We start from the raw sequence: 17,544 nt of genomic DNA, 5'->3' as shown, positions 1-17,544 counted from the left end.
GGGATTTTACAATTCCATAAATTGAATTTAGGGTCTCGATTGAAATATGAGAAATTTGAGAAAACAGTCAGTCACAAATGAAACTAGGGTTTTGATTAGACTTTATTTCTAGATTTTAGGGTTTCTAGTCTGTAAAACAAAACAATAAAATAAAGAAACCGTAATATTCTCTTTGAGACTAAACAACAATAGTATCCTAAAAGTTGGGGTATCACAGTAATACTCGAGTATACCGATTCCGGTGGACCATATCCAATGGATTAACAGTAATCAATGGAGAATCAGTATTCAGTGGAATAAACAGTAGATATTACCCATGGCTCGCCAATCTCCTTGACCAAACCCTCGCTAGCTCGATTCGACCAACTAGCCAGTGAAGTTTGGGATCCCAAGCAGTGAATATAGTCGATGAGATAACATCTCCAACCGACTTTCAAGTCATGCACACGTATATCAGTTTACTTGCAAACAGCTTATCAAGATTTTAGTTAAGTTAAATCGAGTGCGATAAAGCACACACTCGCCTATGCAATAATAAGCTAATTCAAGCAACAAGTCATATTTGAACAACAAGTAGCATGGAACATGCAATTGAAACACTCACCAATTGATCACACCCTTTTTACTTCAAACTATGGTTCTTTCACTTGGTCACTCTCGAGTCCTATGATCAGATAAGCTATCAAGAGTCTATCCATTTCATACCAATATTAATGCAAACTATGAATTTCGAAGTTTTGCTTAGCCAATAAAGCAATTTACAAGTTTACCCTCATATAGCTTTCAAAAGTGCACAGTTTTCTTGTTCAAATCCAGGGGAGAAACCTCACGCATGATTGGTCAATGTGACAAGCATGATACGGTGCAAGAACATATCGCTTATAGCCAAGACTTGTGAAGAAAACGAAACAAGAATCTCGAGGTTCAAAGTTAGTTCAAGTAATTAGATTAATGACTACCTTCTTGCCTAGCCATACTCAAATACAATCTTAAAGATGCCATACTATTCCAAGCCACAACAATTTAAGGAAATTACCTCCAAGTCAACTAAGTAAACTAACCCCAAATCATATAGTTTCCAGTTCAATTCAAGGGGAAAATTATATGTTAGGTCAATGATTCAAGTAAAAGATAGTGTGAAAATATATCCTTTCCATCCACGAATTTGAGCTTAAACTTTCCACAATAGTTGGGTTGTTAGGCCGGAAATTCAACACTTGAAACAAGAAAAAATGAGATTGTTACCTCGTAAAACCTATCATTTTTTGCTCTCATGGTAGGATTATGATATAATCAAATATTTAGGGCATTAACAAGATAATTTCACCATACCAAAACCAAGAGAAAAACCAAACACAATTGCTCTCTCTCTCAACCAGCTTTGAACAAATTTCTAGTTTTTTGAAAAGGTATAACTTGAGTACCGTAAGTCAAAAAATCACAAAACTTACACTGTTAGGAAATAGACTCGAAGCACTAACAGGCTTTAGGAGACATCTTCATGAAATTCAGGTCATAGATTAGTCAAATTTCAGGTTATAAATCAGTCATGATTTTCAAGAAACTTTCAAGATTTTCTAGTCTTTATAGAAATTGAATCAAACCCTAAATTTTATACTGTTGAATCTATGAGTCTAGTTTCAAACGCAATAAACAAAACTCAATTCTAACTTTTCTATATGAAGTTATAGCCAATTTCCCAAAAACTGTGCAAAGCTTCCTGCGAAAATTTCCAGATTGCTAATAATGTGAGAAAATGCAACATTCACTAACAAAATCTCACTCCCTTGACTCAAATTCAACATACACTTATAGTATAAAGTCTCATAGGGTGTTTTGAGTAAAATTGAACTTAAAATCATCATGAAATTTTTGGAAATCAAAGCTAAAAATCCATAACCTGTTTTGGGCCAGCAAGCACATGATTTCTCAATTGTTTTTCCAATCATTCCTTCAACTAAATCCCCACAATTTCAAGCAAACTTAACTAACACATCCATAAGGTTTTATTACCAACATAAAAATAGGTATCTATAGCCAAAATTTTAACAAGAAAATCACCATAAGTGCATACACCATCCAAACCCTAAGAACTCAAGCGTCAAGTTCAGGTATCATCAAGTTCAAGCACCACAAGATTCACCACAAGATTTCACTTATTTTAAACATAAGACAGAGAAAGAAAGATGATATAGCATTTTTACCTCTTTTGCTTTCCAAACCAAGATGAAATTCAACCCATAATCTACAAACTCTTCTTTCCTTCTAAGCTCAAGCCAAGTTTGATGGACAAACCAAGTTCTCTCCTTCTTTTTCCCACAAAACCTAAGTAAGATTAAAGCAAGATTGGAGGCAATATTTCTTCCCTTTTCTCTCATGAAGTTTGGCCAAGAGGGAGGGGAGAATGAAAACTTTTGGTTGTGAAAAGAAAAGCTAATGGCAAGACTTATCTTGGTCCAAGTCTTGGTCAAGAAGTTGTAATAGAGTGACAAGTGGCAAGTCAAGAGAAATCTTTATCTAATTGGTCAAGAAGTTGCAGTTGTTTGACAAGTGGCAAGTCAAGGGAAATCCTTATCTAATTGGTCAAGAAGTTGTAGTTGTTTGACAAGTGGCAAAACAAGGAGTAATATCTTACTAGCGGTCTCTAATTCACCAAAATGTCTAACTCTCCTTTGATTAACTCTTAACACCCCTTGTCACCTATTCCCTTTCGCACAAAACTCCCTCTAATTCACCAAATTTATTACACGGACCTAACTAGTCGATCACACTAGTATCCTACACTATGAGACTTAATATGTATCAAATGAGACATGCACCAAATTATAAAAGGGAAAAGACAGAAATCTTTACTCAACCATTAAAGTCACCATGAAATTAAGGCAAGTAAATTAAGATAAAAGAAAATATAAATTAACTTTTTTTTTCAAAATTAAGAGAAAATATAAAATAATTTTCGGATCCTCACACTCTCTCTTCTATAGGGTTTCCTCCGACTTATCCAAGCTAAACACGTATCACCATTTCTTATCAAAATTCCTTCCTTACTAATCGTAAAGGAAGAATCGTCGCTTAAATCTGAGACTAAATTGCAGCAATTGACATATGGATAGGAATTTAATACCAACCGAACATAGACATTTCATATTACTAATGCAAACATTAGGTTTCAAGTTCAAGGTTTATAACTGGAATCCAACTCACTAAGTAAAACTTTCGCTATATATAGTCCAACAAGTATAACTCTTCCAGATAAAACATCATGAAGGGCTAACTTCGACTAAGACAGCAGATTTCCCACAGCTTAAGTCATTTATTTCGAACAGTCTCTCACTTGATGTCCAAAGTTGCTGCATCTACAAGGCACCAATTTTCAACTCACAGCTTCAAATATGAAGTTTTGTCATAGATTTCACACTTAGTAGTTACAAATCTCATCTTAATGTATCTCTTCTTTCTTTGTATCATGAGAGTTTCCTTCACTACTTTTAATTTGGTTACTAGAAATGTTTGGGAGAGACAACTTGAGTAGGTGAATGCACCAATAATTTTATTCCATACCTTATTTCGCAATTCCTATAGTTTCCTCTCGTATTTTCCTCACTTTTTCCTGTTCTTGTTCAGTAACTCACTCTTGTTTCCATCGTCCTTCCCAGTGGTCAGCTAATTTCTTGTAGAACTCTATCTCTTTTTGACAAACCTCTCTTTCTTCATGTATATTTTCCAAATTCTTCATATCACCACTTCACTTTAACTCAAATGTCAACTTGTCAGACAGACCAAAAGATCGATAGGAGTGACTAATTACAAGTTAAAACTCTAACCATATATCTCTCAAGGTCTTTTACTTCCAAACTAGCCATTAAGTCTCAACTAAGATAAATGAGAAAGTGAAACGCAAGGAGGAAAATACCTCAAGATACTATGCCACTTACTCCTATTCTGGAATCTTATAAACATAATGAAACACTGAATCATACTCCTTAGATCACAAGTTCCACACCTTAACTCACTCTCCACTATACATTCATCTTCAAAAGGCATGCTCAAGAAGAAACTATGCCCTCTTACCCCCAATAGTACTTTTTCCATCCTCAATCGAAGTGGTCATCCTAAGTTCACCAAAAGGTTGTATACAAGATTAGAATCCAACCCTTTCCCTCGGAATCCCCATACAGACCCTAGAACTTGCACTCTCAGAAGGATAGGAATCAAGACCAAGTCCATATATTTCTAAAGAAGAATAAGTATTAAGAGAGTATAGGTAAGAGTACTCAATCAAGAGCCAAAATACAGTTATCTAATATGTGACGCCCCCACTTCTCCCTAAGGCGAACTAAAGGGTATCCGCGGGACGCCTGCCCAGCTCTCGCCAGGACCCGGTACAATTTCCGTTCAATCTTAATACAATAGTTTCTAGAACGACAAGACAAAGTAAAGAAGTGCGGAAAACTTCTATAAATATTATCCTTTTTTACACCACAAGTTCACGATACATAAGTTACCCAACCTTACATACGGATTCCCAAAAGATACATCAATTCCCAAAATATACAGCAACCACAAGAATAGTTAATTACATTTGAAACCCTAATACAGAAGTACATCAAAAGGGTTCCACCAAGTTTCACTCCGTCCATTCCTGTTAAGGAAAACAAATCTACGGGGTGAGCAATCGCTCGTGAGGCCAAGAACACACATGCAAGCACATTGTCCAAGTAACAATCCCAATTAACGAGTAAACAATAATATTCAAGTAAATGACAATTTTAGCCAGAAATTAAACAGAAACAATTCAAGGATATACGAGCTCTCAGGAGCTATTTTCCACTTGCACGATCAAGAACCTCCACGAGTTGACACTCCGCCAATCGAGTAGGTTATAATCCGTAGAACCTCACTTATCATGTCCCCGTTCACTATTACATACCCTGCACCGGGCCCGCCTGTCATTTGTTTGAGGTGATACTACTCGAGTATGCCAAGCAAGACCTCTCACTAGGTCAAGCTTACCTTTTTCTCATGGTTTACCAAGGAGTCCGAGCAAACCCATGCCGGCTCGAGTCCATGGTTGGCCAGTGAGACTTGGGCGTCCCCCATATTCATTTGTGAGTCAAGGAGATTCACTCCAGCGACGTATGCAGCCATAGCATACCATTTCATTTCATTCAAGCATTCAATATTTTTCAATCATTCAATTCATTCAATCAAGTCATTCATGATTCATTCATTTCAAATGAGAATGAGTGCGGTAAAGTACACACTCGACTCTATTTTTAAAATCTCTAATCATCTATAACAGTTAAGCATGTATCAAGTACTCATACACTTGACACTCACCAAGTAATCAAGAAGCAAGTACAAGCGTTTGTTTTAGGCGTCTCCCGTGAGATCCTCTTGAAGGTCCTCTTGAGTGCCTGAGTAATTAATAATGAACTATCACTTATAAACCCCAATTATCAAGAAAGATTGCACACTTGTACAATTTAAGAAAATTTCACGAAAATGAGCCTTAATTACTCGTAAATTGAGACTCAAAAATGGGGTTTTAAAATACAAGCAAAATCTGTTTTTCATCTTTGAAATCGAGTGTAAAACGGTCTAGCAATATCGAAGGAAAATAGAGAGTTCGCAACCTTCAATTTCCTTTAAGTTCAGAAATTTCAGATTTGTCGAGCGATCTTTGGAAAATCGTATCTCACTCTCTGTAAGTCCAAAATTGGAAAACTTGGTACCGTTGGAAACTAATTCCAAAGTACTAAAAGTTTCTAGAAGACACTTTTCCATGATTCCAAATGGAAGACATTCAAATTTTGGGTTCAAGATGCTCTTTTGAATACTAAGGCAGTTTTTGGGGTTGGTTTTTGGCCGACTTTGGAAATTTGGAAAAATTCACATAATGTGAACTAGCCTCTAAAATATGGAACTCAATTAGAGTTACAATCAAAGTTTAAAACAAAACAAGCGGAACAAGAATTGGAGTTTTGAGCACCAAGATATGGAGGCTCAAAGTTACCCAAAAGTTGGGACGGTTAGACCATTTTCCAGGTTTAAAACATAGACTTTGAATCTTTGGTTGAGCATCGAAATGGACTCAGAATGGCACCAAATTTGGTATGATTATACTACCATATAAGGGCTATTCCTCTATCAAATTTCATGCAAAATTTTGTTCGGAAAGTCGGTTAACAAAACCATTAAAGTTCCACAATTTGCTAAGGCAAATCTGCCTTGCACTTTCGTTTTTCTTTTCTCAAACATTTGGCCAATGAAAATTCCTTGAACATGATTCATTTATGAAGAAAAAGTCTAGGAAACATTCAAAATATGTTTGGTAGGTGATTAACACCAAGGATTTCGAGTAACAAGTCCCAAATCAAGATTAGCTATAAATCAGTCCAGAATTAGGGTTTTCTTTCACGAAGACAGCTCTGAAATCGGGCCACAACTCACTCAATTCAACTCAGAATTGAGCGTGGTTGGTAGCTTTTAAAACTACATTCATAAGGCTACAATTTCTCAGAAGCAATCATTTTAAAATTCTGTCCACAACTAGCTCATATTTGAGCATCAATTCGCAGCTCAAAACAGGGCTTCCAGTACAGACAAGAAACAGAACAGGCAAATTTACAAGGTTGGTACGACTCACTCAGGTGGAATCAGAGCATGTATTTTATACCGTTGGAAAAGTGGAAGTGTCTAGTTTCTAATTCCACAAACAGCACTCGATTTCAATGTCGGAGGAAAGAGTTATGGCCGAAACAAAACTACTGCCAGAGAGGCTCTGGTTAAGTTTCCAGTTTTACTACATTTTCGAAATCTCAACTTTTAGCCAAGCAAATTGGATGATTTTTGGTGGAAACTTTCCACACAACCTATACAACATATCTATATCAAAATCAAGTCAATTTAACCACAAAAAATTGCACCAACAGGTGCGGCAAAGCAGGGGCAGAACCGGCACCTCAACATGCAACCCCTCATTTGATTTCCTTTTCACTTTTAACACTTAGCTCTACTAAATTAACACTTAATCAACACAATTAACATCCAATCTCATCAAATCAGATCATCAAAGCCATTGTGGGATTTCATAGAGCCTACTCACAAGATTTTCAACAATATAAAACTACCCATATGAATCTATGAGCTCACAAGTGCAATACAACTTATATAAACCAAGATTCAAGAGGTTGATCATCATTTACCTCCTTAGATGGCTAGAGTAGAAATTTTCGGTCACCTTAAGCCCAAGAAAACCGTGGAAATGCAACTCTTTTCCTAGTTTAAGATGATCACCAAGTAATTTGCAAGTTGTGGTTAAATTTTGAAGTGATTTGGGCAAGAGATTGAAGAGAGAGAGAAGGTGAAGAAATTCTGGTCTTGTTCTCCTTGTGAGGTTCGGCTGCTTGAGTGTATGTGAGGGAGGGAAATCTGATGTTATTGGCTTCTAAAGGAAGCTTAAAATATGTGGCCCAAAATTACTCCAAGTCCACTAAGAAAATAATGCGCGTGCACGCGCGTTTCGTGCTCGTTTCCTCTTGGATTTGTTTCACTTGTGCCCTAAACCTTTAATGCACTTCCATTTATACTATTATTATTCACTCTTAATAGTCTAAAAATAAGGGTCTAATATCCCTCAAATAATTGCGCGCGCGAAAACGCGCACTTTCGATTTGTGCGCGATAACGCGAAATTTCTAAAGAATTCTTATAACGATGGTATAACTATCTAGTACTTGAGGACTTAAACGTAAAAATAACTATTTTAAGACTAATGTATAAGTCTTCAATTTCCAAGCTCGTGGTACCCTTGAATCGATTATTATCTCCAAACGCGCATTCACTATTCTCACTAAACGAGCTTTTATAATTTAAATTGGGTAACAAGTCATTTTAAAAATACATGTAAGCCATGGTTCCATGTAATTGGGTCTAAAAAGGTTGGAATAAAATATTCGAAGTAAACGGCCAAATAAATATTTAAATAAGCTCGTAATAGGAATTTAAAATAAGAAAATTTGCGAGTCCTCACATAATATCACAAGAGTGGTAGACATATATATGAAATTGCAGTTAAGCTACTTCAAAGTCACGTGAACACCTAAAAGTCCACACGAACATAAGAGAAGGGAAACAGGTCTATAGTGCTAGTTTCTCAAACACACATGATAGTCTAGCCATCATCTATAGAAACTTTAACCAAACATTTACTGGACTAGTCCATAAAACACTCATATATCCAATCTCCTCAATCGGTTCTACTTTTTCAAATTCAATCATGATTTCTATTCAGATCATAATACAATAAACTATATCCTTCTCAACTCATAGGTATTCCATCATGAGAAGTATTCAGTACTCAAGTACAAGAATCTGAAACTAGGAGAATTCACGTCTCAGGCCGTACGCTCCCCAAGTGCAAATCAACCAAGTTTGAGATTCATACTCGACATACTTATCCATTTTTTTTCCAACAATAATAAGCAGTTCACACTTAACAGGTCAATTTCCACAATCCGAGAACCCTCTCTCGGCATGAGCTCATTAAGACCTCTGATACGACCTATGACAACCCCACCTCCCCCAAGGGCATCCCAAAAGTTAATGGACCGCCTGCCTAACTCTCGTCAGGACTCACTCAATAACATTAACTTCAGAGATAACAATAACTCCAAAGTAAGTAGGAAACTCCCCAATAAATATTACAAACCATCCAACTTTCCAAAACATCCATACTTATGTGCACAATTAAACATATCAAAATACAAGTAGTTCAATCAATTCACTAAGTATAAATATGATGGCAATTACTTAAAATGGGGACTACAACTTTCGAACTCACTATTCTTTGGATACCAAATGATAACACTAAAATTTTTCAATATAACATTTACATGCTACAAATCGTCCAAAATATACAAATCAAAGTACAAGCCAAAAGATAAGAACTTGAACAACTAATACCATAATACAGGACCGGCCAAATACAAGTTTAAAATTTTCTATTACAAACTAGTACTATTCTTGTTTCTCTCATCCCCGCACCCTGTTAAGAAAAAAAAATAAAGGGATGAGTTAGAAACCCCGTGAGGTTCCAAGAAAACATGCAGTCAAATTGACAAGATATCAATTACATATATCGAAATCTTATAACTAAGATTGTAAACAGTTACAAACAGAGTCATTAACAGTTTAGATATTCAAATAAACAATTTAACACTAGTAAAAAAAGGATACGGTACTGATATGGTAGCTCCTGCCAGATTCTAGGTAGAGCACCCAGGATTCAAACATCGATACAGCTGACGTATCCTTTTCTACAGTATCAGTAACGTATCTAACTGTATCAACATACTGATCTGTATCACCCGAAAGCCACTTATATGCATGCCACTCACTTTCAATGAAATATATTTATATAATATTTGAAATGAGATGACAAATATTTTTAATTGATATATGCATGTGATATGGTGTGATCGAATTTGTAAATGTATATAATATGTATATAGCTACATGATCCGACAGGGGAGTAAGTACTATCTACTGGGCGTACATCGCTCAAACCACATCTTTTTATTTTTTCTTGCAGATCAAGAAAACCAGCTCGTGTACATTTAGAAGATAAATGAGAGATGTAAATAGGTAGATGTTTAAATTCTAGAAAGTTAGACTAAAGCATTTTGTAAATGCAATTTAGCGAAGTGTATGTATTTCATTAGTATTTGTAAGTTTTAAATTTTAGTGAAATTTTATAAATTATGATTATGATGCCTTGTATTTATAGGAATAAGACCTCATAGATACGGCATGCTATGTTGCAAATCCAATCTAGGGACCCAAATTTGGGCCGTCCTGACAACTTAAGTGGAACATAGAGATAGAAAATACCACATCGAACACCAAAGATGCAGCAAACTTTTACACCACCATCTCCACATAGGCAATTGTTGACTGGAGGGAGGTCATATTGGCACTGAACTTCATAAGAAGATTCAGGAAAATTTTATGTCAATCCGGAATAATTATTTGAAAACTCTAATAGTTGCTTCATGGGTAATAGAAAAGTTTCGCATGAATATATAAGAGTTTCATTTAGTTCCATTTAACATATACTAAATGGATCCCACTTAGCATGTGGAATAGCAAGTCAGGTTTTTATGTATTCATGTGGAATTTTTTTCATTGATTTTGGACCAACTACTAAATATGCCAAGTAACCATTTCGGACTGACATAAGAATTTCTCGAAGATTCACAGAGCAGGTTTGAAATTTCAGCTTTGCAACTTCTAGGTGTAAAAATGCAACATGCAGAGAAAGATCTACGAGCATCAAAAATACGTCTACGAGTTCATCTGTCTTTATACGAAAATAAAGAATAAAACAATTGACTCATATAGCCTAAGACATGTATTCTTGCAATCTACATTTGTACATAAAAAATATTCAACAAAATAAAAAAATGTGTTAAATGACTTTAATTTTACTCTAAATACAAAAGCAGCAAGTGTGCACATATTTTTGACTTTCATAGATACATTTCTAGCACTCGCGAGAAAATTCACTGGCAAATCTGGGAATTGTTTGCCTAGCCCCTAACTCGGCTGAGCTGGAGGTTTTTCCTGGTTGATGAGTCCTTTCCTTCAAGGTTTTATGGTATCAGGCATTAAAATTCTCTTCGATTCCCAAAATTGGCCACAAACATATTACTAATTTATTAAATATGGAGGAGACAAGGAGGAGTTGTGGCTTCTGTTGCCACTGTTTGTTTCTAGAAAGAAACCATGTTGTCCAAACAAATCTCTTTATTTTTATTTTTATTTTATTTTTGCATAAAACCGTAAGATTTTGTTGAAGAAACTTAGAAAATTTACACTTGTGTAAAATGGCGGTCATCACTATAACCTGCTCTTACAAAGCAAAACAGAACATTTTGCCAAACAACTGGTGGCTGCAGCTCCATTCAAGAGCAATGTCCCATTTTGCTTGGTTCTTCTCCAACCACTCCAGGAGCAAACACATTTTGTATATTAGATACAATAGCGTGAAGCAGTTCGGCAATCCGACGCAGGACTCTTTAGTAGTTTTGCAATTCTAGCTTTTTAAATACGATACACAGTCAGGACAAACATCCATCATGAAATAATCAAATCAGTAGTCTTTTGGAGGATATTTACATGAGAACGACTGTATTTTGCTTCATATGAAGAATACCATTCCTATTTCTTCTTTTTTTTTTTGTATACAATATTATACAGCCCTGAGATCCCTGAGCTAATCACCCTCAAGGACAAAAAGAATTTGAGTACCAAAAAACCCCTCCTAACTCGGCTTCATCTTCATTTACAATCGCACTCAGGCTTGCTGAGTACCCCTGCTTGAAATGCTATTCTATGTACCTTGATGTATTGACACCTTTAACTATAAACAAAAGGAAGAGAAGTTTATGAAGGCAAAATTACTGCAAAATGGGACTGCGACAGCCATTGTCCATCTGTGGATGGCAATTGCTTTTAAGGCCAAACTCTTGGAAACTTTTGCTGGATGGCATGCTTATCTGATCAGTTTCTGGCCATTCAAGGACGTCTACCTGGAGTTAGTAGAAGATAGTGAAGTACTGCATATAGCCTTAGCTGTCTTCTGTGAATGCTTTGAATACAAAGTCACGGAAGCGTCTTGAATATTGTCTGGGGTCAACAGCTGAGATTGAAGTAGGATCAAATTGGATTGATTTGTATGCATGCTCAAGCTTCTTGCTAATGTCATAATCTTGTAGTATATCTATGATACCAAAAATGAGTACGATGTCATAGAATTCTCCTGTAGGTTCTCCAATCAACTCAAAATCGTTTTTTCTGACTGTTGCCTCAGCACGTGCTGGCATACTAATGCCTAATCTAATGGATGCACACCTGCCAAGCAAGTCAGTACACGATTATTGTTCAGTAAAGGATCTTACTGCTTATGAACCAGAAAGGAAGGCATGGACAACGAAACTAATTACTGAAGCTTAATGATGGTTGAACAGACCACTAGAGTTTTACATATAAAGTCGAACTCAAAAAACCAAAACTACAGAGATAGACACACTTATAAGCAGAATAAAATGCTGTGAATGTGAAGAGAAGAATTAAGACAAAGAGGAAAAGCATGATATAGGGGATTAATCCGATGGATTAGAACTTAAGTCGACATGACAAAATAAACTAAGCTGAAAAGACTGCGGTTCGCTTTGTCAGAATGTTTTACCTAGAAGGATCAAAAAGCAGATCCATGTCTGCCTTGGAAAGCCGAGGAGTTGCTCCTTCACCATTTAGGTCTCCTGCAAGCAAATTCAAGCATACAGCTTACAGAAAGTCTTCAAAAACGAAGAAGTTTTCATATGAAAGTTGGACATTTACCAGGAGTATTCCCTGCTCTAGAACTTCGAGCCTCACATGTCAGTGGCTCCCCAGATTGTGAAACTTCTCGAAAGTGGACACCTACTAAAAGACTGTAATCCATGATTCTCTCCTGCTCAAGAAAATCACAGTCCCTGTCCACTTGCCTGCATAAAAGAAACTGCAGCTGATGCAATCAAATAAATCTAATGTGTATTTAGTAGCATTTATTAGCCGAATGTTCACTCTGCAAATGCATCTCTGCCTATATCAAAACAATCATCATGTAAACCTTGTCTGCAATAAACAGATTTATATGCACTTACTAAATTGGAGTGTCAAATTCTTGCACCAAAACAGGTCTAAAGGTAAACTGCTTGTAACCACAGTTCCCCAAAATCCAACAAATGTAATGTCTTGAAACTGATGAAACAGTTCATATGGTGCTTTTGGAATGATACAGAGCTAATTATCACAGTAAGCAAACTTTTTTATCCCACATCCAGTACTTCAGCTGTTTATGTATAGTACACGATTGGACATACTCATAATATATGCAAGAGTAAACCATTCTCTAGTTCAGAATCCCATTTGATGGTTTTTGAGATGTTTTACAGTGTCCCCTTAGACAGATCTGCAATAGTTCTCAAATTACAAGAATCAAATCTTTACGCACCAAAGTCATTAATAGTTCTGCATGAACAGGGTTCAAGTTTAAATAATCAAACAGAGAGTATTCGCCTTGAAAATTTACAAGAATCTCAATCAGAAAGTATTCAACTTGAATTTTATCATTCATTCCTTTCCTAATGTAGGTAAGACATGTGGAAAAAATTATTATTTTTAATATAAATCTTTTCCTTATTGATGTAGGTAAGTCATATGAAACTGGATTTGTATATCTTTCACTCTTAAAACTGTCATGACTTTTCCTAAATAGAAAATTCTCTTACATTACTGTTAGTTTAGCAACACAGTGTAAGAATAGAAAATGATCACCTGCAGAACTCTTGGAACCAGATCTTCTGCAGTCGAAAGATGAAGTTAAGATCAAGGTCTTTGAGGGTAGTTGTTGAATCAATTTCAGATTCAGGTTTATCAGTTAAGCGGCCATGGGAAGAACCTTTCAAGTCAAAACGCCGGTGAATTGCATACTCTGTGCAGAACAAATTCCCCATTATGACAAACCGCACCTGCACATTAAATCCACTGTGTAACCGAAAGCATAGGAGTTTGTTGTTCACACCAGATATTAGCATTGACAACACCTGAAGATTACCTTCTTCTGTGCAGATCCAGTTAACTTTACGCAATGCAGGCCATAGAACTTTGCAATTAGGGTGTTCTCAAAGGCTCGAACATGATTGTAATAAGCTGGAAGCATCCTTAAAAGTACCTGTTTCAGCAGTTGTCAACTAAGACTAAGCTGCTATTTACAATCATCTTAAATCTAAAAGCTCGTGATTACTTTTCACAATGTCACAATAAATTTTCCCATAAAAGGTATGATCTGATACTGGTAAACAAAGACACAAAAGTGATGCCAACAAATTAAGAAAAACAAAGTATTTGTGTTTTCCATATTTGAAGCAGAAAAATGAACTCACTTTTACTTCTGCCTTCTTCATGGTCTTTATCATGTACTTGTCATCATTGGTAAGGTAAAAAAAGCTTCCACTTTTTCCAGGGGAAGAGAGCTCCCGCAGAGCATCATTTCCACAAATAGATATCATGTAATCTGCTGGATCCACCTTAAATAGCTTCCTCAGAGTCCTGCAAGTAGATTTGGCTCTAATCATGCTTGGAAGTCAGTGAAAACGCTACTGCACTATGACCAAAAAAATGACTAAGTATTTCTCTCCCACCACCTCTCCAGTTCTCTATCACCTTTGTATGCTTTTCCAAAGGATTCAAAGTCAGATAAGTTATGGATGTCATGAGTTGAAATATCTGTAAAATAAATCTCAATAATTAAAAATTTGTTTCTCTTTCTAAAATAAGACCTCATAAAGCTCCTTGGAAACTCAATCAGAAGTGCAGTGAACCCAGAGGATATCTTTAAATACTTGAGTGACACTTTTATCTTTTGGAATTTTAAAGTACAGAAACTGAAGAGGTTTGAGGATGCATAGGAATTCCAATTCAAAAGTAAATGACATATAAAACAACAGAGAATTTAGAACATCTTTGTCAACCAAATCCGGCACATAATAGCAATCAAGTAAAGGGAAAATACAGTTGAGCCTTTCCAGTAGAAATACCCAACTTAAGGAAAACAAAAATATGATTGTGGGCCTTTCATGATTTCTATGAAACAGTTGCCATCATCCCACAGCTTTACTTTCTTGTTAGAGGCCGTACTAAAGACTGGAAGTTGAAACGTAAAATCATGATGTCAGAGCATCTAGATTCAAAACAAACTTACCAAGAGCTCACCTGAAAACCAATGGGCAGTAATCCTTCCATCTAAAATCACAAGATTGATGTGGTGGTGTATATTTTGATCCTTCTGGAGGAAATTTAGTCCAAAGCTTTTCCCTTGTGTCAAATGCTGTAGTTCTTAGATCAAGTGATTGGGCAGGAGCAGGCCTGCCCACTGAATGCCTATAATGACATCATATATCAGGTATAAGCATGTACACAAGGGAAAAGAGATAAAGATCTACTTAAAAATTATCAATGCCCATAATGACATCATATATTTGATTAATTGTCGACTTTCATGTCGCCAACTTTTCATCCCCAGAACATCTTTATCGGTGAGCTGTGTTTATTTAAGTAAAGAGTTCCATATCTTGCTGTAAAAACATGGGTAGAAATGCAGCCATATAGGAGGTAAGCTGGAAGTGTATAATAGATCGTTATACATAGCAGAAATCCAGGAGATATTACAGGAAGATGCTTTTTGACTAGAAGAACCAATTTACATATACTCTCTTCGAAATAGGAATCCATATTTAAACTGGTGATAGTTTAAGTCCAGCAGAAAGAAAGTAATGTTAATGTCACTAAAGTGTCCTGCGACTCAGTTTGTATTCTTTTTAAGGGGACAAGATAAAGGCTTTATTCTTCTTCTCTGCATCACCTACAATTTTAGCATCATCTAGTGTGGTTAGAGCAAATAAGTGATCAAAGCACAATTTTCCACTCTAAATTCAAAACCAGTACCAGTATTTCTTCTGTAATACAATTATTTTAGGGCGAGAGACATTCTGTTCATATTGTTCTAACAAGTTTCATTATAATGAGACCAAATGGAGAAGCAGATAAGATGGTTGCAATCCAAGTTCTATGTGCCAATCACGAACTAACTGAACAACTGAAAATGAAAAGAGAAGACATTGAACATTAAGACAATCTATCTGTAGGTTGCCAATATGTGAGAGATTAAATCTTTCATTCTCTTGCCATACTATTACGATGCCTAAAGAATCACTAAAACCATAAAGCAGAAGCTTGGAAACCATATTACCTTAAAATTTTCAAAAGGTTCTATTATAACAGCATCCTTTTGTTAACTATCACAACAGAAACATCAACTAGATAGCAAAAATGGATTCAAATAAAAAAGCATGAAACAGGACACCTTTCATAGCCACCAGGAAAACAGGGTGTGGGGCCGAAGGACAACCAAATTTACCTTATTCCAAGCTGCAAATTGAGCATGAGTTCATAATTTCTATGGCCTTTTGTTATTGTCCTTCCTTGCCTTTTTGTTGGCTGTATTCTGATATGGTGATGTCTGTTTCTTTTTGATGTATCTCCATCATCAGACCTTAAGCTCCCAAAACCTTCATCATCTTCTCTCCCTCGTCCCATTTGTCCATTCGTTTCAGACCCGAAATCAGATTCAGAACCCCAACTAGTGCCACCTGCACTGCTTAATCTCCCATCTGCAGATGCTCTCTTTGTCCTTGCAACATTTACTCTCGAGTTCTTCAATGTTGGCTGCTTCTGCAAGAATTCTCCTTCACAGGGCCAATTAACCATTTTTTGTGAAGGAAATACTGATATCTTCTCACCTCGACTAATCCTGCAATCCTTCAAATAATTTATATACACCTCCTGAGGATCCCAATCAAAATGACCTATCTGTGAAGTTGAAGGATAATAAGTCCCAGTCATCTCTTTAGGCTCCTCACTCCATACTCCCACATAAAAGCTCCCATCCAACCATCTATACGTCCCATTCCCTTTTGGCAATCCATCCTCCCAACAACCATCATACCTATTCCCGCTTGCCCAAATCATGGTACCACTGCCATTCATCTTTCCATTCCTCCATTGCCCAATATACTGATTCCCATTGTTCCATTGGTACCTCCCCTGCCCATCAGGCCGGCCGCGGCGCCAATTCCCATCATAATGATCACCATTGGTATAATTCTTTGTCCCTCTCCCATGTTTCATGTTAAATACCCAAGAACCTCTGTATGTGTCGTTTGAACAACCTATGTAGGTCCCTTCACCATCCATATACCCATTCTTGAATTGACCCTCATAGGTAGCACCTGAAGGCCAGCTAAACTTTCCTTTACCATTTGTCTTTCCTCTAACCCATTCGCCAACATACATACAACCATCTGACCACAAATATTTGCCATGGCCATTGGGGCAATTATCAGCCCACTGCCCAGTATACATATCTCCATTGGAGAAGACTTTCTCTGCATGATAGACCTCACCTGGATTGTCTAGATCATCATCAACATGGGCCACTGACATTGTTCCAAAAATGCTGACTCCCGCCCTTTTCTTCTTTGCAGCCGCTTGTGCTTTTCTCACCTTAGATTCCCAACCCTTCACAATGCCATGGAGTTCTTTGCTCATTCTCCCCCAGAAATCAATCCTCCTCCCTCCTTTCTTTCTTCGTCAGCTCCAAAACCAACTTCTTTTCAAGGATCAAACAGTCTCTTCTATGTCAAAACCAACTTCTTTTCACGGATCAAACAGTCTCTTCTGTCACCGACGTGACCTTCAATACGAGACCAACAACCATATCTTCCTCAAAAAAGCCACCCTCAGAACAGTCACCAATCGAATTCTGTGCTGCCCAAAAAAGATAACAGCAAAAACTGAACATCAAGGATTAAAAACAATCTTCTCTTTTATGGACCATTTGCTGCAATGGCTGCATCCATTTGAAGAACGACAGCTAAAA

General features: G+C 36.6%; 1 protein-coding gene across 2 annotated transcripts; it reads right to left on the bottom strand.

Moving 5' to 3' along the window:
- Nucleotides 1-11,269: 11,269 nt before the first annotated feature.
- Nucleotides 11,270-17,213, bottom strand: LOC113763432 (phosphatidylinositol 4-phosphate 5-kinase 6-like). 2 transcript variants are annotated; one of them, XM_027307249.1, is made up of 9 exons: nucleotides 16,262-17,213; nucleotides 16,024-16,183; nucleotides 14,820-14,987; nucleotides 13,991-14,156; nucleotides 13,663-13,779; nucleotides 13,383-13,576; nucleotides 12,429-12,550; nucleotides 12,253-12,322; nucleotides 11,270-11,915 (listed from the first exon to the last, which is right to left on the bottom strand). In XM_027307249.1, exons 1-9 carry the CDS (start codon nucleotides 17,211-17,213, stop codon nucleotides 11,633-11,635), a joined length of 2,232 nt encoding a protein of 743 aa, XP_027163050.1. In that variant the 3' UTR covers nucleotides 11,270-11,632. The 2 variants fall into 2 exon arrangements, with proteins under 2 accessions (XP_027163050.1, XP_027163049.1); XM_027307248.1 differs by having other exon boundaries at nucleotides 12,253-12,304; nucleotides 12,399-12,550; nucleotides 16,024-17,213.
- Nucleotides 17,214-17,544: the final 331 nt, after the last annotated feature.

The sequence above is a fragment of the Coffea eugenioides genome, chromosome 2 (genome assembly GCF_003713205.1).
Source record: "Coffea eugenioides isolate CCC68of chromosome 2, Ceug_1.0, whole genome shotgun sequence".
Lineage (NCBI taxonomy): Eukaryota > Viridiplantae > Streptophyta > Magnoliopsida > Gentianales > Rubiaceae > Coffea > Coffea eugenioides.
Note: the sequence above shows the minus strand (reverse complement) of the source record. Positions and strands in the feature narration are given on the sequence as shown.

Coding starts and splice junctions, on each gene's coding strand:
- LOC113763432 (XM_027307248.1), bottom strand. CDS start 17,213: ATGAGCAAAGAACTCCATGGCATTGTGAAGGGTTGGGAATCTAAGGTG. Junction 14,988..16,023: donor AATTTGCAGCTTGGAATAAG/GTAAATTTGGTT, acceptor ATGTCATTATAG/GCATTCAGTGGGCAGGCCTG. Junction 11,916..12,252: donor CTGCTTTTTGATCCTTCTAG/GTAAAACATTCT, acceptor CTTGCTTGGCAG/GTGTGCATCCATTAGATTAG.